Source organism: Theropithecus gelada, chromosome 14, assembly GCF_003255815.1.
Source record: "Theropithecus gelada isolate Dixy chromosome 14, Tgel_1.0, whole genome shotgun sequence".
In the NCBI taxonomy this organism is placed as follows: Eukaryota; Metazoa; Chordata; class Mammalia; order Primates; family Cercopithecidae; genus Theropithecus; species Theropithecus gelada.
Genome location: NC_037682.1, coordinates 4690791 through 4715135, shown reverse-complemented (window position 1 = coordinate 4715135; position 24345 = coordinate 4690791). Strand labels below are relative to the sequence as shown.

Below are 24345 nucleotides of genomic sequence, written 5' to 3'. Positions count from 1 at the left end.
AAATTTCTTAGGACTGTGCCCAAAAGTATCCTCAAGTTGGGCAATAGGAAGACTATAGGGTTGTTTGTTTGAGACAAGGTCTTGCTTTGTCACCCAAGCTGAAGGGCAGTGGTGCAATCATAGGTCACTGCAGCCTCAGGCTCCTAGGCTCAAGTGATCCTCCCACCTCAGCCTCTAGAGTGACTGGGACTATAGGCATGCTCAGCTCATTTTATTTTTTTTGAGATGGAGTCTTGTTCTGTCACCCAGGCTGGAGTGCAGAGGTGCGATCTCGGCTCACTGCAACCTCCACCTCCTGGGTTCAAGCAATTTTCCTGCCTCAGGCTCCCTAATAGCTGGGATCACAGACACTTGCCACCATACCTGGCTGATTTTTGTATTTTTAGTAGAGATGGGGTTTCACCATATATTAGCCGGGCTGATCTTGAACTCCTGACCTCAGGTGATCTGCCACCTTGGCCTCCCAAAGTGCTGGGATTACAGGCGTGAGCCACCATGTCTGGCCTCATATTTTATTTTTTGAGACGGTCTTGCTCTGTTGCCCAGGCTGGAGTGCAGTGGTATGACCTTGGGTCACTGTAAACTTCACCTCCCGAGTTCAAGCAATTCTCCTGCCTTTGCCTCCCGAGTAGCTGGAATTATAGGCGTACACCACCACGCCCAGCTAATTTTTATATTTATAGAAAGAGTTTGGCCATGTTGGCCAGGCTGATCTTGAACTCCTGACCTCAAGTGATCCACTCACCTCAGCTTCCCTTAGTGCTGGGATTACAAGCGTGAGCCACCACACCTGGCCTTCATTTTTTTTTTTTTTTTGTAAAACAGGATCTCACTATGTTGCCCTCACTGGTAGAGTTTTTTTTTGTTCTTTTTTTTTTTTTTTAATTTTGCGGTAAAATACACATAACACAAAATTTACCATCTTAACCACTTTTGAGTACATAGTTCAGTGGCATTAAGTACTTTCACAGTGTTTCACTGCGTGCAACCATTACCACCATCCATCTCCAGAATTTTTCTTTTTCGACTCAGTCTTGCTCTGTCACCCAGGCTGGAGTGCAATGGGGAGATCTCGGCTCACCACAACTTCTGCCTCCTGGGTTCAAACGATTCTCCTGCCTCAGCCTCCCAAGTAGCTGGGATTACAGGCATGTGCCACCACACCTGGCTAATTTTGTATTTTTAGTAGAGACGGGGTTTCTTCATGTTGGTCAGGCTGGTCTCGAACTCCTGACCTCAGGAGATACACCCGCCTAGTCCTCCCAAAGTGCTGGGATTACAGGCGTGAGCCACTGCGCCCGGCTGTCTCCAGAATTTTTCATCTTGCAAAACTGGAACTCTGTCCCCATTAAATAGTAACTCCCCATTTTCCTTCCCCCAGCCCCTGGCACCCACCATTCTACTGTCTGTCTTTACGGATTTGACTACTGTAGGGACATCAGATAAGTGGAATCACATGGTGTTTGCCTTTTGTGTTTGACTTAGCTCACTGAGCATAATGCCTTTGAGACTCGTCCGTAAGGTTACTTTTTTTTTTTTTTTTTTTTTTTGAGACGGAGTCTTGCTCTGTCACCCAGGCTGGAGTGCAGTGGCCGGATCTCGGCTCACTGCAAGCTCCGCCTCCCGGGTTCACGCCATTCTCCTGCCTCAGCCTCCCAAGTAGCTGGGACTACAGGCACCCGCCACCTCGCCCGGCTAGTTTTTTGTAATTTTTAGTAGAGACGGGGTTTCACCGTGTTAGCCAGGATGGTCTTGATCTCCTGACCTCGTGATCCGCCCATCTCGGCCTCCCAAAGTGCTGGGATTACAGGCTTGAGCCACCGCGCCCGGCCCGTAAGGTTACTTTTAAATTTTTTTTTATTTTATTTTTTCTGAGACAGGCTCTCACTCTGTCACCCAGGCTGGAGCGCAGTGTCATGATCACCACTCAATGCAGGCACAACCTCCTGGGCTCAGGTGATCCTCCCACCTCGGCCTCCTGAGTAGCTGGGACTACAGGTGTGCATCCACCATACCCAGCTATGTTTTTGTATTTTTAGTAGAGATGGCGTTTCACTGTGTTGCTCAGGCTGGTCTCAAACTCCTGGGCTCAAGCCATCTACCCGCCTTGGCCTCCCAAAGTGCTGGAATTACAAGTGTGAGCCACCGCACCCAGCCCAGATTACCTTTTTTTTTTTTTTTTGAGACAGAGTCTCACTCTGTCACCCAGGCTGGAGTGCAGTGGCACATCTCGGCTCACTGCAAGCTCTGCCTCCCGGGGTCACGCCATTCTCCTGCCTCAGTCTCCCGTGTAGCTGGGACTACAGGTGCCCGCCACCATGCCCGGCTAATTTTTCTGTATTTTGAGTAGAGACAGGGTTTCGCCATGTTAGCCAGGATGGTCTCGATCTCCTGGCCTCATGATCTGCCCACCTCAGCCTCCAAAAGTGCTGGGATTACAGGCGTGAGCCACTGCACCCGGCCCAGATTACTTTTTTAATGGTGAAATTATTTCATCTGCTTCACAAAAAAACTATAGCCCACAGTGAGTACTCAGACTCTGGAAGATGCCAGCAAATACATTGGGTAGGATTCAAATCACACGAACATTGAAATCTGTTAGCAAGGTGAACAGCGCTAACATTCAGAATCACGCGTTGAAGTTGCCAGCTTGAGGACTTAGTTGCTTATTTCTTAGAATACCACTCATAGGATTTGGATTTGGATTAAACACACTGTGTGTAGAAACTCAACAACATTTATTTTCCAGAATAACTCACCGTTTGGCAGAGGCGGGGGCCAGGGCAGGCATACACAACAGGGCACAGCCACAGGCAAGACAGACTGGTTCTCTCGCACACACGTCTGTCCTGGTTCCAGGAATGTTGGCCTTAACCTTCAGCTCCATGTGTCAGCGCTTCCTGCCCTAGCTTTTTTTTTTTTTTTCTTTTGAGACGGGGTCTCACTCTATCGCCCAGACCAGAGTGCAGTGGCATGATTACTTCTTCTTCTTCTTTCTATTTTTTTTTTTTTTGAGACGGAGTCTCGCTCTGTCGCCCAGGCTGGAGTGCAGTGGCCGGATCTCAGCTCACTGCAAGCTCCGCCTCCCGGGTTTACGCCATTCTCCTGCCTCAGCCTCCCGAGTAGCTGGGACTACAGGCGCCCGCCACCTCGCCCGGCTAGTTTTTTTTTTTTTTTTGTATTTTTTAGTAGAGAGGGGGTTTCACCGTGTTAGCCAGGATGGTCTCGATCCCCTGACCTCGTGATCCGCCCGTCTCGGCCTCCCAAAGTGCTGGGATTACAGGCTTGAGCCACCGCGCCCGGCCCTTTATTTTTTTTTGAGACAGAGTCTTGCTCTGTTGCCCAGGCTGGAGTAAGAGGCAAGATCTCAGCTTGCTGCAGTCTCTGCCTCTTGGGTTCAAGCAATTCTCCTGCCTCAGCCTCCCAAGTGGCTGGCATTACAGGCATGCACCATCACGCCAGGCTACTTTTTGTATTTTTAGTAGAGACGGGGTTTCACCATGTTGTCATGGCTGATCTCGAACTCCTGACTTCAGGTGATCCACCCATCTCAGCCTCCCAAAGTACTGGGATAACAAGCATGAGTTGCTGTGCCCAGCCTGCGCTAACTTTTTTTTTGTTTGAGACAGAGTCTCGCACTGCCGCCTGGCTAGAGTGCAGTGGCGCTATCTCAGCTCACTGCAACCTTCGCCTCCCGGGTTCAAGTGATTCTCCTGCCTCAGCCTCCTGAGTAGCTGGGATTATAGATGCCTACCACCATGCCTGGTTTTTTGTATTTTTAGTAGAAACAGGGTTTCACCATGTTGGCCAGGCTGGTCTCGAACTCTTGACCTCCTTATCTGCCTGCCCCAGCCTCCCAAAGTCCTGGGATTATAGGTGTGAGCCACCATGCCCAGCCCTGTCCTAGCTTGTGACTTGACATTAGTGCATTCCTTTGGGCCAGTAACCTCTCTCTATGTTGATTAAGTTTGTTTTTCCAGTGAGAATTCTACTCTTTCCTTTTTTTTCCATCTATCGGCTGATTTTTTTTTTTTTTTTTTTTTTTGGAGACAAAACAAGTTTTGCTCTTGTTGCCCGGCTACAATGCAATGGCACGATCTCGGCTCACTGCAACCTCTGCATCCCAGGTTCAAGGGATTCTCCTGCCTCAGCCTCCTGAGTAGCGGGACTATTAGTGACTGCCACCACACCTGGCTAATTTTTTGTAGTTTTAGTAGAGATGGGGTTTCACTATGTTGGCCAGGCTGGTGTCAAACTCCTGAGCTCAGGTGATCCACTCACCTTGGCCTCCCGAAGTGCTGGGATTACAAGCGTGAGCCACTGTACTCAACCTTATTGACTGATATTTCTTGTTATTCAGGATTGGGAAAGGGACCAATTTCCTGCGAGATGGTGGGAAGGAATTTCCTGGAAGCACAGTGGGCAGAATATTTCCTTATGGTCTGACGGCAGCTGCCACACCCCCCAGTCCCAGTCCTCAAGGACAGAGGCCATGGGGCTTTCTTCTGCTCGCCCTTTCTTCAGAGAGGGAAGTCCCAGGAGTCTCTGCACACTTTCCCTTATGTGTCATGGGTGAGAACAGGACTGTAGCTTATCAGGAGAAAAGGGGAAGAAGATGCTAGCGGAGTTGGTCCAAGCCTAATTCATGCTGTGGGGATGAGCATGGCTCAGATTCAAAGGACTTCCACCAGTGACAATATTGCTCATGTGGCACTTCCCAACTCAACCCTCACGGCAATCCTATGAGGTGGTGCTACCATCTTTGCTTTACAAATGAGGGCAGTGTGGCCCAGAGAGGCCAAGAAGATTACCTGGGAGCATACAGCTACGGCAAAGAAGCAGAGCCAAATCTGACCCAAGCTACCTGGCTCCAGGGTCGGCGTCCACACCCACTGTGCAGAAGTGTCTTCAAAGAGGGCACGGTGACCAGGCAGGGGGCCAGCTGGGGGGGTTGCCACAGTCAACTCTCATTTCCAGCCGTAAGAGTCTCACAACGAATATCGCAGGGTGGTCTGTGGGTGTTATGATCCCCATTTGACAGATGAGGAGATGGAGGCTTAGAGGTTAGTGCCTTGCCCCAGGGCAAGGTAAAGAGCTGGGAGTGCAGCTGAGACCTCTGAGAGCTGGACTACCTCTGTCTGGGCCCTTCTCCCTATAATAGTGGGACATTTTTATTAGGTGGCTCTGTTTGATGAACACAATGAGGTTGTCAAGAGAAGCAAGTTGCAAAATGCTTGACTTCCCTTTGAAATACAATTATACGTATACATTATATTTTGAATGAGACAAAAATCTTCATGCCCACGCAGGAGGCCATGAGATGCCCAAAGCGTTGGGAACCTCCCTGTACCTGGTGTTAGGACAGGGGCAATGGAGACGATTTCAGACAAGATGGATCAGGGAGACAGATTCATAGACCGGGGCTCAGGACCTTGGTGTCCCATCCCTGGTGGAAGGGTTTGACTCCTGCTTTGGGGGCTTGGAGATAACTTTTGATGTGGCAGCAAGAACAGTGGCTTTGGAGCCAGAGAGTTTTGGGCTCAAGTCTCTGTTTCTACCAAATCATAAACTGTGGGGTGTGGGGTACATTATCTAATGCTTCTGGGTCTCAGTATTTTCAACTGTAAAAGGAAGTAGGATATACTTGTGAGGATTTGTGGAGTTATATGGGTTAAAGGTTTTTTGTAAAATGCCCTGGAAATTGTAAAATGCTCTGGGATTTTCTTATTGTCACTTCATCCAGAGCTGTCCATGCTCTTCCGACTGACCTGAACCAAGCTCCCAACATCATAGTCATTGATGGACCAATTTTTTTTTTTTTTTTTTAAAGTCTTGCTCTGTCACCCAGGCTGGAATGCAGTAGCACAATCTCAGCTCACTGCAACCTCCGCCTCCCAGGTTCAAGTGATTCTCGTGCCTCTCAGCCTCCCGAGTACTGGGACTACAGACGCGTGTCACCACGCTCGGCTAATTTTTGTATTTTTTTTTTTTTTTTTTTTTGTAGAGATGGTGTTTCGCCATGTTGGCCAGTCTGGTCTCAAACTCCTGACCTCAAGTGATCCACCCACCTCAGCCTCCCAAAGTGCTAGGATTACGGGCGTGAGCCACCACTCCTGGCCAATGGACCAATTTTTAATTAATCGGTTTACCATGAGGCATTGAACTGCCATAGAAACCAGAACACTCGACCAATGATCTCCCCAGCTTAGTGGCCACTAGGGGCTCAGTTTCCTCATCTGCAAAATGGAAAGAATACAGGCATAGCCAGGCAAAGAAATATATATATGTATATATATATTTTTGGAGATGGAGTCTCACTCTGTCGCCTAGGTTGGAGTGCCGTGGCACCATCTTGGCTCATTGCAAGCTCTGCCTCCCGGCCCCAGAGAACTATTTTAAGAATGAAATGGTGGCCGGGTGCAGTGGCTCACACTTGTAATCCCAGCACTTTGGAAGGCCGAGGTGGGCGGATCACCTGAGGTCAGGAGTTTGAGACCAGCCTGACCAATATGGTGAAACCTCATCTCTACCAAAGATACAAAAATTATCCGGGCGTGGTGGCGCACGCCTGTAATCCCAGCTACTCAGGAGGCTGAGGCAGGAGAATTGCTTGAACCTGAGAGGGGGAGGTTGCAGTGAGCCGAGATTGCACCACTGCACTCCAGCCTGGGCGACAGAGTGAGACCTCATCTCAAAAATAAAGAAGAAAAAAAAAAAAGAATGAAATGAGATGAATAAGTAAAACGGTAGCTCTTGACCCTGGGAATTGAATTATCTGGGCTGCACTGCAGACCAACTGGTAAAATGTTTTCTCCTCAGTTGTTCCTTAAAGAGGCCACTCCTTGATCACAGCAACATGCAGACAGGACCGGGAATCGAGAGCCCTGGGTTCACTCAAGCCTCCACCTCCAGCTCTGCCCCAAACTATCTGAGTGTCTGTAGGGAAATCTGTTTCGCATCTCTGGGTTTCACCTTCCTCCTCTTAAAGGAAGGACTACATCCTCCACCATCCACCGCCCCCGGGCTCCTCCAGCTCAGACCTTCCCCTGAACTGTGTTGTCACAACACCCATTCATTAGGTGGCTTTACATGTTCTGGGTAATTTGGGCACGTCCTGATCTCTGTGATTGAGGTCGAGCCACACCCTGATCCCCACAGGAACCTCCTTCTCGGCCCGCTTACATCTCTGGAGTGGAGAGGTGTCCTGGGTGATGCTCATGGTTGACAACTAACTGCATCGTCCAGGCACCTCCTAGAAAGCAGAGGCTGGCTGACCTCCACTGCAGCCACATTTGCGAACATGAAACCCACGCGTAGTGATAAATTCTCTGCTCCCTCCTCACTCCTTCTGTCATGTTTTATTTATCAAGCCTTTAACAGAAGAACTGCAGTGAAAACATTTTCCATCTTCGCTGTTTTCCTGACGTGGCCTTGGGTGACAGCGTGTCACCCAAGCTCTGAGAAATGTTTTCCAGATAAATACTTCTGGGAAGTCGTTTAGTTGGGTGGCGTGAGTAACGCCACCTGAAAGTCATGTTAACTTCCTGAAAGCAATTCTCCATGGTTCTTGCTTGTCCAGATTGAATTTTAATGAACATTTATTGGAGGTTTTCCTACTGATTATAATAATGATGCACATTCATGATAAAGTATCTGGAAAATAAAGACTAGCAAAATGGAAATGCAGCTTCCAGCCACAATCCCACTCAAAGATAACCACCGCGAACCTTCTGATGGGTCTCCTTCCAGGAATGTATACATATATATATGAAGGAAGTGGGGAAAGATAAAAAACTAATTGACTACAGTAACAATATTTTCATATGTAGACATATATGTTTTGCTTTTATAATTTGAAACTTAAAATTTAACTTCACATTTCAAAAATAGTTCATTTCATATAAAACTCATTTTATTAAAAATATATTACCTTAACATTCTAGAGTTATTCATATACAAGATAAATTTTACATAATACAGTCTTAATCTAAACACAGACTGTTTTCTTTTTCAAATTGGGGTTCACACTCTGTACACTTGTTTGAATTTGCTTTTTTAAAAAAGTTTTTGTTTAACCATGTATAAAAATTAAGGCATACTATATTAATGTACAGGTATTTGACAAACATATAGTAATGTAACTACCACCACAATCATGATATACATAATTATCTAAAATATGACTGTGGGCCAGGTGCGGTGGCTCACGCCTGTAATCCTAGCACTTTAGGAGGCTGAGGTGGGTGGATCACCTGAGGTCAGGAGTTCGAAACCAGCCTGTCCAACATGGTGAAACCCTGTCTCTACTAAAAATACAAAAATTAGCCAGGTGTGCCTGTAATCCCAGTTACTCGGGAGGCTGAGGCAGGAGAATCGCTGGAACCCTATGAGACGGAGACTGCAGTGAGCCGAGATCGCGCCACTGCACTCCAGCCTAGGCAACAGGGCAAGATTCAGTCTCAAAAAAAAAATGGCTGTGAATGTCATCAACTTTTCTGTCATTTGGAAGTGCAATAATTTAACCAATTTTGTTTTCTTGGCCATTTAGGTTGTTTACGATTTCTCCCTTACCGATTTCCAATCTGGGGGAATGAAATCAATGAATTAAAATGCATGAGGGCCATGAGTGGTGGCTCATGCCTGTAATTCCAGCACTTTAGGAGGGTGAGGTGGGTGGATTGCTTGAGCTCCGGTGTTTGAGACCATCCTGGGCAACATGGTGAAACCTCTTTTCTACCAAAAATACAAAAAAGTTAGGCAGGCATGGTGGTCTGTGCCGGTAGTCCCAGCTACTTGTCGGGGAGCTGAGGTGAGAGGATTGATTGGGCCTGGGAAGTAGAGGCTGCAGTAAACTGTGTTCGAACCACTATACCCCAGCCTAGGTAACTAAATGAGACCCTGTCTCAAAAAAAAAAAAAAAGAGAAAAAGAAGGAAGGAAGGGCAAGGGGAAGGGAGGGGAGGGGAGGGAGAGAGAGGAAGAGAGGAAGGAAGGAAGGAAGGAAGGAAGGAAGGAAGGAAGGAAGGAAGGAAAGAAGGCAGGCAGGCAGGCATAAAATGAATGAAATTCGGAATTTTCATTTTCCTGGAGCTATACCAACTGGGTGTCTCCCTTCTCCACTGGAAAAATCCCACATCATTCAAGACCCAGCTCAGATATTGCCCCCTCTATGAAACCCCCATGATGCCAGCTGGAGAGAGGGTTCCTCCCTTCCCTGTGATTCCACAGCACCAAGTCATACACTGTTTATGGGACAGACATTGCAATAGTCTGATTTTCTTCTCTCCTCCAGACTGTGAACTCATACTAGAAGTGATGTCTTAGCTCTGTGTTCCCAAAACCTAAGCCATGCTTGGCTCATACATGCTCCACAAATGTCCATGAAATGAATGAACATTCTACCCTGCTGAACTAAATTTTGATCTTGAGCTGATTTCTTAGAAAACAGACACTTTATGAGCATGGTGCAAACATAAGCTGGCTGCATTAAGCAGGTACCCCTAAGGAGAGCTGGAAATGTGCTGGTTTTGGACAGTGGTTCAGGGGAACTTGGGAGTGGTGCAGAATTGCTGGCATGTGGATAGGTACAGGGTACTTGCAGAACCCTCATCTAAGTGATCATCTTTACAATTTTATTTTTTATTTTTGAGACAGAGTCTCGCTTTGGCACCCAGGCTGGAGTGCAGTGGCACAATCACAGCTCAGTGCAGCCTCGACCTCTCAGACTCAAGCAATCCTCCCACCTCAGCCCCCCAAGTAGCTGGGACTACAGGCGTGGCCCACCTCGCTGGACTAATTTTTAATTTTTTGTATAGACGTAGGTCTCGATATATTGCCCAGGCTCAAGCAATCCTCCCACGTTGGACTCCCAGTGTGCTGGGATTACAGACGTGAGCCACTGCACCTGGCCAATTTGTTGTTTTTTTTTTTGAGACGGAGTCTCGCTCTGTCTCCCAGGCTGGAGTGCAGTGGCATGATCTCGGCTCATTGCAACCTCCACCTCCCAGGTTCAAGCTATTCTTCCACCTCAGCCTCCTGAGTAGCTGGGATTACAGATGCCCGCCACCACACCTGACTAATTTTTGTATTTTTAGTAGGGATGGGGTTTCACCATGTTGGCCAGGCTGGTTTTGAACTCCTGACCTCAAGTGATCTCCCCGCCTAGGTCTCCCAAAGTGCTGGGATTACAGGCGTGAGCCACCACACCCGGCCTCACCTGGCCATTTTTACACTTTTAAAATAGCAAGAAACTAGGGGCAAAAAGTACAAATTCATATTTATGTGTAGTCAGTCAATAAATATTTATTGAATGAACTAATAAATTAATGGAAGGTGTACCAGATCCTGGCAGGCGAGAAAGTCAGTCGGAGGCAGTGCTTGTTCTTAGTGCACTCACAATGGAGAATCAAGGAGTTCACCTTGGACGGGCTCATTTCTCCCTCTCCTAGCCCCTGTGCAGTCTCTTCTCAGACTTATTAGTTCTGAGGGACTCCTGGCTGCCTCACACCAACAGTGGCCAGTGGACACTGGCGATGGTGTCCTGTCATTTTGGTTTGTGAAGAGTTTGTGCGCCAAGTCAAACCCTGGGAGGAGTGGGGAGGGCATCCGCTTTAATTAATTAGAGGTGTCTCTATTCATCTCCGTAAATGCAACATCTAGCACAAGACTTGGCCCACAGTAGGTGTTTAAAAATGCTTGCTGAGGCCGGGCGCAGTGGCTCACGCCTGTAATCCCAGCACTTTGGGAGGCCGAGGCGGGCAGACCACGTGAGGTCGGGAGTTCGAGACCAGCCTGACCAATATGGAGAAACCCCGTCTCTACTAAAAATACAAAATTAGCTGGACTAGGTGGCGTGCGCCTGTAATCCCAGCTACTCGGGAGGCTGAGGCAGGAGACTCACTTGAACCCGGGAGGCAGAGGTTGCAGTGAGCCGAGATGGCGCCATTGCACTCCAGCCTGGGTGACGAGAGTGAAACAACGTCTGGAAAAACAAAAAAAAACAAAACAAAACTTGCGGAAAGAATGAAATGACCAAGACTTCTGCAGGGCCGCCCGTCAGGTTTTCAACTAGTCACTCTTCACATCTGATTCATATCTTAAAGCAGCCTCGCAGGTAGGTCTGCATCATTTTCCCATCCTACATCGGAGGCGCTGAAGCCCAGGCGGGCTTCCCGAATCGCCCGGGCCCACGCTGCAGAGTGAAAGCCACAGCGGCAAAGCCTGCACGCTGGACGCTGCGCCGGAGCGTCCCCAGGTGCAGCAGGCTGCGCTCCGTAAGTGGGTCCTGGCGGGAACCGCGTCCTGCTGAACCCCGATCAGGCCCGGGGAGACCCTGGGAGCGACGCGGCGGGCGGGGTCTGGGCCCGCGGGTGGCTGAAGCCTCGGCTCGCTCTTCCTCACAAGGTGCGAATCCAGCGCCTCCAGCTCGGGAGGGACCTGACGTGCGGGACGCGTCCGCCTCAGAACCCGAGGCGCGGCACATACTCGGCAAAGGCCGCCGGCGTCCCCGCAGCAGTGGGAGGAGACTAGGGATGCCCGGAGGAAGACGCTGACCCGGCGAGCACCTGAGCGCCCACCTGTGGCTCATCCCGGAGAGCCCCCACCGACCCGGGCGGGGCCTGGGGGGCGTGGCTCCCGTCTCGCTCAGCCAATCAGTTCCCCGGAGCAGCCGCCCGCCCCCTCCTGAGGAGACAGCGCTTGCGCACTCGGGCCGAGGTCTCCTCGGGCCCCGCCCCCGGGGCGGTGCTGACGCTCGCGCCGACGCGCTCGACGTTGGGCACGTCGACGCCGGCGCCGCGCAGCCGGGCCCGCTCCTCCTCCGTTCCGCCAGTGTCCGGCCGCGGGCCGGCCTTAGTGACTGGGGCGGCGGGCCCCGGGGCCGCGGCGTGGGGCGGGCAGGCGGACGCCGGCCGCGGGCTGCCTTCGTCGGCTCCCAAGCTCGCCCGGAGCGAGCAGCCGCCCGCGAGCCGCCGCGGAGCCTCCTCGCCCGCTCCCGCCGGTGAGCAAGGTAAGGGAGCGGGACACTGAGGCAGGCTCGGGGCCCAGGCGTCACCGGCTGGTCTCGGTCTCTGCGGCGGCCACGCAGCCGGTTGGATGTGTTCGCGGGGAAGGGTGCGCTCCGGGGCGGGTGGGGGCGAGGCCGCGGCGCCGGGTCGCGCTGGGAGAGCTCTGGCGGGACCCCAGCGCCCCGAGGGATGGCTCCGGGGACTGCGCGCCGCCCCTCCCCGAGCCCTGCGCCCCGTGACCCGGGTGCTGGGGCGAGGGGCGGGGAACTGCGGCCGCTGAAAGCCCCGGCCCGAGCGGGCTCCGTTGTCAACGGTCCTCACCTCCGGGGTCCGGGGCTCCCGCCGCACCTGATACAGGAGGGGAAGGAGTGCGGTTCGAACAGGCTGGAGGTCACCATCCCCATCAGGTGCGCCGCCTGGGCCATCCTCTCTCAGGGGTCAATCGCGCCCCGAATACTGCCCGAAAGACTCAGAAGCGACTTCCCCATCCCCTCGCGCTGTCTTTATATCCCAGACACTTAATAACCTCTCATCATCTCACCTTTCACTTTTCCCTCTTTCCTAGCCGCCTCGGGCTGTTTATCGACCTGCTATATTTCCATTGTGAGTTTTTTTTTTTTTTTTCGGTTGTAAACTTACGTAAGTTAGGTTGACTGATCAACCGTTGCAGCCATTGAAAAAAAACACTTCTACCAGCGTTTAACGAATCCAGTTCCTTTTAGTGCTCACCAGCTCCAGCTCAAGAATTCAGGGAGCCGTCAGTTCTTCTCAGGAGCTGACTGCACACATTCCTGCAAGATGCCTGATGGATTTTGTACTTGTCAGTTTTGCTGGCTGTATGCTCCTTCTGTGCTTTTCCTGAAAAATGATTGGGTGACATGTGTTTTGACTTTCTTGCCCCCCCCACCCCCCACTGGGAAGTAAAAAAAAATTAGGTAACAGAAGCACACTTGTTTTCGACAAAAACAAGTACAGCTTTGCAAACAGACTACCCCAGGGTTTGCCCTTTTTTGTGAGGGTAGTCCTCTGGTATCTTGACCCCTTCCCTGGATTTTTGTCTGTGTTAATGTCTTCGTGTTGTGTATTTCTGCACTTAATATTTGCCCGGTATATGTTTTGCCAGCTTATTTACACACAAAGCGTAACAGATCTGAGGATAATGAGGCTGCCCATCTTTTTAGCTACAGATGCCTGTAAAGTTGCATATTTGTGGGAACCTGTATTCTGCACTTGATGACTGTAGCCTGGCTCTTTCATTTCAAGATGATGTGCGAGGTGATGCCGACCATCAGCGAAGCAGAAGGACCCCCTGGAGGAGGTGGAAGCCATGGTTCCGGCTCCCCTTCGCAGCCAGACGCAGATTCACATTTTGAACAGTTGATGGTCTCCATGTTGGAAGAAAGGGACCGCCTTCTTGACACACTGAGAGAGACTCAAGAAACACTGGCCTTAACCCAGGGGAAGTTACACGAGGTTGGTCATGAAAGAGATTCCTTGCAGAGACAGCTCAACACGGCACTTCCACAGGTATGAGTGCTTTTAACTTGAGACTCTGTAGATTATTCTCCACTAAATGTGTTTTTTTTTTTAATTGGTGTCATCTTTTGTTAATGTTTCAGAGGAGTATTTTCCATAACCATTTGTGAAATGATGGTTTCTGGTGTTTCTAAGTCAAATACAAAGTTCCTAGGGATTAAACTTCTTAGGGAGAACAAATTGTTGTACTCTAAAGTCATGTGAAAATACCTCATTATTTTCATTCCTATCTTTGGGAACTGCCTAGGTTCAGGAAGTTCTCCAGAGTTTCTGAAAAAGGGCTCTGAAGCAACCAATCTATGTGGTGCCTCCGTTCTGTTGTCTTAAACCTTCTCTTGCTAAACTTGTGCTTCCCATGGATTGTGTCTCATGTGTTTCTAATTTCCTAATATAATTTAGTAGACAAATAGGATTGATTTCACAGAAAAAAATATTTTGATAGCCCACCTTTATCAGAACATCTAGGTTTTGTAAGTCACATTTGTTTTAGGGGATAGAAGACTGGAGATTGATTCCTTAGGAACTTCTTCCTTGGTAGACGAGAATTTTAAAGCTTAGGCCGGGTGTGTTGGCTCATGCCTGTAATCCCAGCACTTTGGGAGGCTGAGGCAGGCGGATCACCTGAGGTCATGAGTTTGAGACCAGCCTGGCCAACATGGCAAAACCCTGTCTCTACCAAAAATACAAAAATTAGTGGAGCGTGGTAACGCACACCTGTAGTCCCAGCTACTCAGAGGCTGAGGCATAAGAATCACTTGAGACAGGGAGGCAGAGGTTGCAGAGGAGCCAGATTGCACCACTGTCTCAAAAAAAAAAAAAATTTTAAAGCTTAGAACAACTGAAATTATTTCTCTGAGTATATTACATTTGGACCAGTGTTTGAAAGACTTTGCTCATGGAGTTGAATGAGGATTTGCTTAATGGTAGGTAAAGGGAGAAATTGTAAAAACTAGAAAAGTGTCAGGTGAGTGTCACGGAGCATAGTGGTAGAGAAGTGGGTTACTTAGGTGTTTCAGAGCTGTCTAGGCCCCACGTTACTCATCCTAAGTGCCTTTGGGGTGCATTCAGGTAGACCCGCAGAAACACACATTTATACTCGCATGATGGGTCTGCAGTGATAACTTAGTAAATGAATAATTACTAGCCTTAATGTATTTCTTGGCTGTAGTCAGTTCTCCGGGAAGATTGATAAGCCAAACGTGGGTTTCCTTTATAGCAACAATGATTTGACATTAGAGCTGTATGTTCCTTTTTTGTTGGATTAGAGAATCATTAAGATTTTTCTCATTTTAATCTTATAAAATACTAAGTTTATTAAGGTCGAATTTTATTACTGCAATTTTTTTCTTTTGAGGTGGAGTCTTGCTCTGTCCCCCAGGCTGGAGTGCAGTGGTGCAATCTCAGCTCACTGCAAGCTCCGCCTCCCGGGTTTACACCATTCTCCTGCCTCAGCCTCCCGAGTAGCTGGGACTACAGGTGCCCGCCACCTCACCCGGCTAGTTTTTCGTATTTTTTAGTAGAGATGGGGTTTCACCGTGTTAGCCAGGATGATTTCGATCTCCTGACCTCGTGATCCACTCGTCTCGGCCTCCCAAAGTGCTGGGATTACAGTCTTGAGCCACCGCACCCGGCCTTGTTGGGTCTTTTAATTTTAGCTGTTCTGGTGGCTGTTAGCTGGTAGGTGGCTCAGTATGGTCTGAATTTGCTGCTCCCTGATGGCCAGGAACATGCAGAGGTAAAGCATCTCTTCCTGTGTTCACTGACCATCTGGATGTCTTGTGAGACGGTTATCTTTTGCCCATCGGTTGGTTGGGTTGTCTAGTTTGTTTCTTACTGATTTGAAGGAGTTTTCTCTATATTCTGAGTACATATGTGCATGACAGATTGTTTTTAGACTCTCGTGTTTACCTTTTCACTTTCTCAGTGGTATCTTTTGATACACAGAAGTTTTAAATTTTTAATGTAGCCCAGTTGATCAATCTTTTCAGTAATGTTTAATGCTCTTTGTGTCCTGCTTAAGAAATTTGCTAGGTCAAGTTCATGAAGATACTCTACATTGTCTTCTGAAAACTGTATTTTTAAATCTTCTGTCTGAAATTGACTTTGTTTATGGTATGTGATGGGGCCAAGAGTCTCTCTTTTTTTTTTTAATGGATATCTAGTTGACCCTGCATAATTTCTTAAAAAGACCATTCTTTCCCCAGTGTACTACATGCAGTGTCATCTATGTCATCTCAGTCCAGTGACTGTAAGTGTGTGGGTCTGTTTCTGGACTCTCTTCTGCTCCTTTGATCTTTTTGTCATCTTTGCATAAATAGCACAGTGTCTAAATTACCGTAGATATAGTCTGTCTTGAGATCTGGTAATTTAAGAAAAAGGTTCTCATTCGGTTGCCCAGACTAGTGTCAAACTCCTGGTCTCCAGCAATCCTCTCTCCTTGGTCTCCCAAAGTGCTGGGATTTCCATTGTGAGCCACCACACCTGGCCCTGTAGATGTTCTTTATCCAGATGTAAAAATTCTTCTCTTCTTAGTTTGCCAAGAGTTTTTTAAATACCGTGAGCAGATGTTACATTTCTTAACATGGATTTTCTGCATCTTTTGAGACAGTCATGTGATTTTTCTGTTATGTGGGAATTTAACTGTCTTTATTTGTTTGTTTATTTTTGAGGTGGGGTCTTGCTCCATTACCCAGCCCGGAGTGCAGTGGCGCCATCATAGCTCTCTGTAGCCTTGAACTCCTGGGCTAAAGTGATCTTCCCACTCAGCCTCTCAGGTAGTTGGAATTATAGATGCACGTCACTGCGCCTTGCTTTTTTTTTTTTTTTTAATTGCTTATTGTTTGTAGCCTGGGGAAACAACCTCAGGAACTCCTGAGAAAGAGCACCTCCCTTTTAAAAAAGATTTACAATTGTAGAATAATTCCAACCTGATCTTGATGTATTCTCCTTTTACTGGATTGTATTTGGTAATATTTTGTTTAGGATTATTGCATTTATATTCACGAGAAAGATTGACTTGTAATTTTACTTTCCTTCAATGCCCTTATTGGGATTTGGTATTGAGGTTATGCTGGTTTCATAAAACAAGGTGGAATATATTCCTTCTTTTTCTACTCCCTAGAAGAGTTCCTTCGAAATGTGTGTTATCTTCCTTAAATGTTTGAAAACATTCTTTGGCAAAACCAGCTCCTGTAGTATTTTTAGAATTAATTTTATAGGTAGATGTAGGATTTTGAATATTTCTTCATGTGTCTATTTAGATAAAGCATTTTTCCCTGCTAGGGATTTGTTCAGGCCACCCAGACTTTCCAATTTGTAAGTTTAAAGTGGTTTACAGTCCTTATTATCTGCAAGATCTGTAGTGATGTCCCCTTTTAATAATTTTTGATATTGGTAATTCGTATATTGTCTCTTAATCAGTCTTGAGGGTTTATCAGTTTTGTAAGTTCTTTCAAGGAACCAACTGTTAGCTTTACTTTTTTTCTACTTACATTTGTTTCTATTGCATTAATTTCTACTTTTTTTTAAGCTTTGTTTTTTGTTTGAGATTTTATATATATATATATATGTATATGTATATGTCTTTTTTTTTTTTTTTTTGAGGCAGAGTCTCATTGTGTCTCCCAGGCTGGAGTGCAGTGGCATGATCTCAGCTCGCTGCAACCTCTGCCTCCAGGTTTCAAGCAATTCTCCTGCCTCAGCCCCCTCCCCGGTAGCTGAGATTACAGGCACCCGCCACCACGCCCAGCTAATTTTTGTATTTTTAATAGAGATGGGGTTTTGCCATGTTGGCCAGGCTGGTCTCGAACTCCTGGCCACAAGTGATCCACCCGCTTGGCCTCCCAAAGTGCTGGGATTACAGATGTAAGCCATTGCACCTGGCCTTTTCTAGTTTCTTGAATAGATACTTGTTTTAACTTTTTTCTTTCTAATATATGTTTTTAAGCCTATACATTTCTCTCTAAACACACTTTTAGATGCATGTCACAAGTTTTTTTTTTTTTTGAGACGGAGTCTCGCTCTGTCACCCAGGCTGGAGTGCAGTGGCCGGATCTCAGCTCACTGCAAGCTCCACCTCCCGAGTTTACACCATTCTCCTGCCTCAGCCTCCCGAGTAGCTGGGACTACAGGCGCCTGCCACCTCGCCCGGCTAGTTTTTTGTATTTTTTAGTAGAGACGGGTTTTCACCGGGTTAGCCAGGATGGTCTCGATCTCCTGACCTCGTGATCCACCCGTCTCGGCCTCCCAAAGTGCTGGGATTACAGGCTTGAGCCACCGCGCCTGGCCTACAAGTTTTGATATGTCAAATTTTCATTATCTTTTATGTAAAAATAATGTTATAATTTTCACTGCGGTGTTGTTTGTTGTTCATACAATTTTTAGAAGCGTATTTCTCAACTTCACTGTTTGTGGGGATTTTCTAGATACCTTTTTGTCGATTTCTAGCTTAATTATTTTAACATCCCTAAATATATTCTGCATTATTTAAATCCTTTGAAATGTGTTGAACTTTCCTAATAGCCCAGCATATACTCAGTTTTGTTAAATGTTTCCCAGGCACTTGAAAGTAATATATATTGATAGGAATGTAGTGTTCTATGTACATCAGTTATATCAATTGTTTGAGTCATGTAATTCAAATTCTAGTAGCCACATGCACAGATACAGTATACATTTTCAATTTAAGCCTGATTTATTACTTTTACTGCTTCCCAGACACTGCTGTTTCCTTAGATACTTGAGCTGGATTTAACTCCCTCCTACCTTTTGTGTCATTGTTTTATATATTTCAGTTTAATTTAATTTATATTTATTTTTAAAAATAGAGACAGCGTTTTGCTGTACTGCCCCAGCTGGTCTTCAGCTCCTGGCCTCAGGTGATCCTCCGCTGTTAGCCTCCCAAAACAGTGGGATCCAGGTGTGAGCCACTACACACTTTTAGCTGCGTCTTACAAGTTTATGTATTTTAGTTTTAGATATACTTTTCTCAGTATCATAATTGTTTTGTACAGTTAATGTTTATTTAGATTTATCCTCATAGTTACCATTTTTTTTTTTGCTCTTCATTCTTTATTGTTGTTTCATGTTTCTGTCGGGGATTGCAGTTGTTGTTTGTTTGTTTTTTTCTTTTTTTCTTTTTTGAGACAGAGTCTCACTCTGTCACCTAGGCTGGAGTGCAGTAGCACAATCTCGGCTCACTGCAACCTCCATCTCCCGTGTTTGAGCGATTTTCTTGCCTCAACCTTCTGAGTAGCTGGAACTACAGGCGTGTGCCACCACATCCGGCTAATTATTGTATTTTTAGTAGAGACTGGGTTTCACCATGTTGGCCAGGCTGGTCTCAAGCTCCTGACCTCGAGTGATCTGCCTGCCTCAGCCTCCAAAGTGCTGGGAGTACAGATGTGAGCCCCTGCACCCAGCCTGTATTTCTTTTCCCTGAAGAACTTTGTAAGGCATTTCTTTTAGTTCATATCTGTGGATAATGAATTGTCATTTTTGTTTGCCTGAAAATTTTCTTTTTTTTTTTTTTTTGAGATGGAGTCTGGCTCTGTCTCCCAGGCTGGAGTACAGTGGCCGGATCTCGGCTCACTGCAAGCTCCGCCTCCCGGGTTTACGTCATTCTCCTGCCTCAGCCTCCCGAGTAGCTGGGACTACAGGCACCCGCCACCTCGCCCGGCTAGTTTTTTGTATTTTTAGTAGAGACGGGGTTTCACCGTGTTAGCCAGGATGGTCTCGATCTCCTGACCTCGTGATCTGCCCGTCTCGGCCTCCCAAAGTGCTGGGATTACAGGCTTGAGCCACCGCGCCCGGCCTGAAAATTTTCTATTTTACCTTTAGTTTTTTGTTTCTTGTTTTTTTTTTTTTTTTTTTTTTGAGACGGAGTCTCGCTCTGTCACCCAGGCTGGAGTGCAGTGGCCAGATCTCAGCTCACTGCAAGCTCCGCCTCCTGGGTTCACGCCATTCTCCTGTCTCAGCCTCCCGAGTAGCTGGGACTACAGGCGCCGCCACCTCGCCCGGCTAGTTTTTTGTGTTTTTTAGTAGAGACGGGGTTTCACTGTGTTAGCCAGGATGGTCTCGATCTCCTGACCTCGTGATCCGCCCGTCTCGGCCTCCCAAAGTGCTGGGATTACAGGCTTGAGCCACCGCGCCCGGCCAGTTTCTTGTTTTTTTTTAAGATGGAGTCTTGCTCCGTCGCCAGTCTGGAATGCAGTGGCACGATCTTGGCCCACTGCAGCCTCCACCCCCGGGGTTCAAGCAATTCTTCTGCCTCAGCCTCCCGAGTAGCTGGGTCTACAGGCACGTGCCACCACGCCCAGCTAATTTTTGTATTTTTAGTAGAGATGGGGCTTCACCATGTTGGCCAGGATGGTCTCGATCTCTTGACCTTGTGATCTGCCCTCCTCAGCCTCCCAAAGTGCTGGGATTACAGGCATGAGCCACCACTCCTGGCCTTTTTTTTTTTTTTTAAATAGAGGCGATGTTTCACCATGTTGCCCAGGCTGGGGTCAAACTCCTTGGCTCAAGCAGCTGCCTGCCTCAGCCTCCTAAAGTGCTGAGATTACCAGTGTGAGCCACCGTGCCCAACTTGCCTTCACTTTTGAAGAATGATTTTGCTGGGTATAGAATTATGGGTTCATGGTCATTTCCTTGCACCATTTTGTAGCAGCGAATTCATTGTTTTTTAGCTCACTTCCTTTTTCTTGACAAGTCAGCTTTTGGTGTTATTGTTGTTCCATTTGAAGTAATACTTCTTTTTTTTTCCCTTCTGGTTGCTTTTATTTTTATTTTTTGGAGAGGATATGACTTTTCTGAGTTTATCCACCAGAGTGGAAATAATGTCTGTGCAAAACCAAATGTTTGTTACTATAACTCTCCATCACAATTAAAATCCAAACAGTTTTTTGAAAACAGTCAACTCAATCAAAACCCACTACTTCAGAATCAATAGCTTCTTTGAAGCCACGGTAACAAATATGGTTAAGACTTGAATGTAGAAATTTGTTGGTTGGAAAGCTAATTAAACTTCCTACTTGCTCAAGTAGAATTACAGAAAGGCAGAATTGTGTTTTTCACAGAGATACAGTTCACTGGAATCAGCAACACTGGACAGCTGGTAGAGTGTTTAGGGTCCTGAGATAATAAGGAATCCAGGCAGCCTTTAGACAGTCTGCTGTTGTCCTTTGTTCCCAATTAGATATTTGTGGATGTGTGGAATGACACCTTTACCAGCAACTGTAGACTTGATGAGAGACTGCAATTCTTCATCTCCACGAATGGCAAGTTGCAAGTAATGAGGGATAATATACTGTACTGTGAAGTCTTTTGATGGGTTTCTTGCCAGTTCAAGTACCTCCGCAGTGAGGTACTCCAGGATGGCTGTGCTATTCACAGCGGCAGTTGCGCCCACATGTCCAGGACTGATTGTCCTAGATTTCAGGTGTCAGTGAATACGGCCCACCAGGAACTGCAAATTGGCTCTCTGTGAGTGGGAAGCTGCCTTTGTTGGCCTTTCTGGAGTCCTTCCCAGCCTTACTGCCAGCCATTTTCAATTCTGCTGAAGCTCAAACAGGCAAGGCAGTGAAGGGACTAATCAGACACACAGCAAGATCTCACCAGCTACTCTTTCCTTCCACCAGGATTTGAAGCTGCCTCTGGTGGCTTGTAAGATTTTCTTTGCTTTAGGCATTAGCAAAACTCGATATTTGTTGTATTGGTGGCCTGTTCCTAATCAATTTTGGAAGTTTTGGCTCTTCTCTGTATAAATATTCCTATTTTTCACTCATCTTCACTCTGAGGGCCTCCATTTTTGTGTACATTAGGCTTTTCTTTTTTTTGAGATGGAGTTTCGCTCTTGTTGCCCAAGCTGGAGTGCAATGGCGCGATATACATTAGGCTTTTGTCATGTCCTACATGTCTCTTGTGCTCCTTTCTGTATTTTCTAGACCTTTTCTGTGTATGTGTCTAGATGTGTGTGTGTGTGTGTATATATATGTGCATGTGTATATATATATATTTATTTATTTATTTTTTAGAGACTGGGTCTCTCTCTTGCCCAGGCTGGTCTTGAACTCGTGGGCTCAGGCAATCTTCCTGCCTTGGCCTCCTAAACTGCGAGGATTACAGACATGAGCCACTGTGTCTGGCCTGTGTGGCGGGGGTGTGTGTGTGTGTGTGTATATGTATATATGTATATATATATTTTTGGGATAGGGTCTTGCTCTGTTGCCCAGGCTGGAGTGTAGTGGTGCAATCTCAGCTCACTGCAGCCTCTGCCTTCTGGGCTTAAGCGGTCCTCCCCCTTCATTTCCTGAGTAGCAGGGACTACAGGTGCGCACCACCACACCTGGCTAATTTCTGTATTTTCAGTGGAGATGGGGTTTTGCCGTGTTGCACAGACTGGTCTCAAACTCCTGGGCTTAAGCGATCCACTCGCCTCACTCTCCTAGTGTGTTGGCATTACAGGCTTGAGGCAGCGTGTGTGTGTGTGTGTGTATTTAAGAGACAGGTGGCTGGATGCGGTGGCTCACGCCTGTAATCCCAGCACTTTGGGAGGCCAAGGTGGGTGGATCACCTGAAGTCAGGAGTTCAAGACCAGCCTGGCCAACATGGTGAAACCCCGTCTCTACTAAAAATACAAAAAATAGCCGGGCGTGGCCGGCGCCTGTCATCCCAGCTACTCGGGAGGCTGAGGCAGGAGACTTGCTTGATCCTGGGAGGCGGAGGTTTCAGTGAGCCAAGATCATGCCATTGCACTCCGGCCTGGGTGGCAAGAGCGAAACTCCGTCTTGGAAAAAAAAAAAAAGAGACAGGTACTCTGTTGTTGCGGAGGCTGGAGTGCAGTGGTGCGCACGATCACTGTTCACTGCAGCCTCAAACTCCAGGGCTCATGCAATCCTTTTGCCTTAGCCTTTTGAGTAGCTGAGACTATAGGCATGTGCCACCATGCCCAGCTAATTTTTAAATTTTTTTGTAGAGGTGGGGTCTTGCTATTTTGCCCAGGCTGGTCTTAAACTCCCGACCTCAAGTGATCCTCCCACCTCTACATGTCAAAGCACTGGGATGACAGGCGTGAGCTATTGTGCCCAAACTCTCAAGTCCAGGTATTTTTACTGACCCATCTTCCACCTCACTCACCCTCTCTTCATTTGTGTCCATCACCGTTTAGCCCATAGATTGAGTTCTTTTTTTTTTTTTTTTTTTTTTTGAGACGGAGTCTCGCGCTGTGTCACCCAGGCTGGAGTGCAGTGGCGCGATCTCGGCTCACTGCAAGCTCCGCCTCCCAGGTTCAGGCCATTCTCCTGCCTCAGCCTCCGAGTAGCTGGGACTACAGGCGCCCGCCACCACGCCCGGCTAGTTTTTTGTATTTTTAGTAGAGACGGGGTTTCACCATGTTAGCCAGGATGGTCTCGATCTCCTGACCTCGTGATCCGCCCGCCTCGGCCTCCCAAAGTGCTGGGATTACAGGCTTGAGCCACCGCGCCCGGCCTAGATTGAGTTCTTAATTTCAGTTGTAATTTTCAGTTCTAGAGTCTGCATCATTCCTTTTACTATTCTAGTTCTCTAGTGAAATGCTTTCCTTTTGTCAAGTATATTTTTGACTAGCTGACATTTGCATCGGGTAACTTATTATATAGGTCACCTCTGGATCCATTTCTGTTTTTCTTTTTTCTCTTGGTTCATTTGTTGATAGGCTTATTTTTATTTTTTTAATTGAGTCAGACATTATGTATGAAAAACTGTAGAAGCGCTGGGTGATGCCCTCTTCCTTCAGAAAGTTTCCCTGTGTCATCTGGCACATGCCCAAAGTAGGAACAGATCATCTCAGCTCAGGGCCTGGGTGACCAGAGGCTGGGATTCAGTCAGTAAGCCTCCGTTGGAGCTGCCTTCCCCCAAACCCCTGCTCCCGGTGTAACCATCCGGGGGTTCCATCTGAAACCCTGGAGTGTTTCCCAGGGCCCCTCTTTCTTGGCGTGTCTTGGAGCCCAAGTTTTGTCTCCTTAACACCATGAGACTACTGAAAGCCCAGCTTCTCAGCCAGGTTTGCAGAGTGTTGGGCTCATTTCCTGTGTCTCCCTTTTCTCTGGGATCTTGGCCCCTTAAGTCCTGGCTGACTGTCAGGCCTGTACTTCTTTTTGTCTTCCCATACCCTTGGGGCTTTCTAGAGCTCTTTAGCTGCTACTTTCTGCTGAGTTTTCTTCCCAGTTTATCAATGTACTGCCCCCAAATCCTTCCAAATTGTCAAATGCATTGACAGAAAGAGTGGGGGCTCCGAATAGTGGTCTCACCTCAGTGGGCCTCTCTTTTGTTTGGAATATTGGTCCCTTCAGTTGTGGCTGCCTTGGCATCTCTTTGATGCCTGCAGACTTTTAAGTCATACTCTCCTTTTCCAGTTCTTGGTGGGTTGCCGTGCTACAGGCCACCCTGCATATCACTGAAAGTGCAGTCAAAGCAGGCGTGCTCGCTCTGTCTGCGGCATGTGCGGAGGCTGTAGACATTGGTTATTGTTACTTGATAGGGAGCATACAGAACCCCCTTACCTTGCTTAGTCTGCCTTGTCCAGTTTCTTTCTTTTTTTTTTTTTCCCCCAGTCTGCTTCTCATGACATTGTCCAGTTTCTAATCAGAATCCCCCATTTGCCCCTACCCAGTCACTTAACACTTAAAGACAATAGAGCAAGTGGCCCGCCCAGCGGGAGACACAGCCCTTGGCCTCCAGTTCCCGTCTTGGCCACTGTGTGGGCTCTTCCACCCTGCTCTAGTCTCTACTCTTCCCTTTGCCCTGTGCCAGACCAAGGGAGGGTTTGT

At 47.5% G+C, this 24345-nt stretch overlaps 1 protein-coding gene and 1 pseudogene across 3 annotated transcripts in view; one reads left to right on the top strand and one right to left on the bottom strand.

The window, feature by feature from the left end:
* Window positions 1-11788: 11788 nt before the first annotated feature.
* PPFIA1 (PTPRF interacting protein alpha 1) overlaps window positions 11789-24345 on the top strand; it is a 113079-nt gene continuing 100522 nt past the window's right edge. For 2 of the 3 annotated variants that reach the window (XM_025358049.1, XM_025358052.1), the window contains exon 1: window positions 11789-13531. In XM_025358049.1, the coding sequence (XP_025213834.1) occupies window positions 13238-13531 (294 nt within the window). In that variant the 5' untranslated portion in view covers window positions 11789-13237. The remainder of the gene's footprint in view (window positions 13532-24345) is intronic. The other variant, XM_025358051.1, reaches the window with a different exon arrangement.
* On the bottom strand, window positions 20700-21084 carry LOC112607039 (annotated as a pseudogene).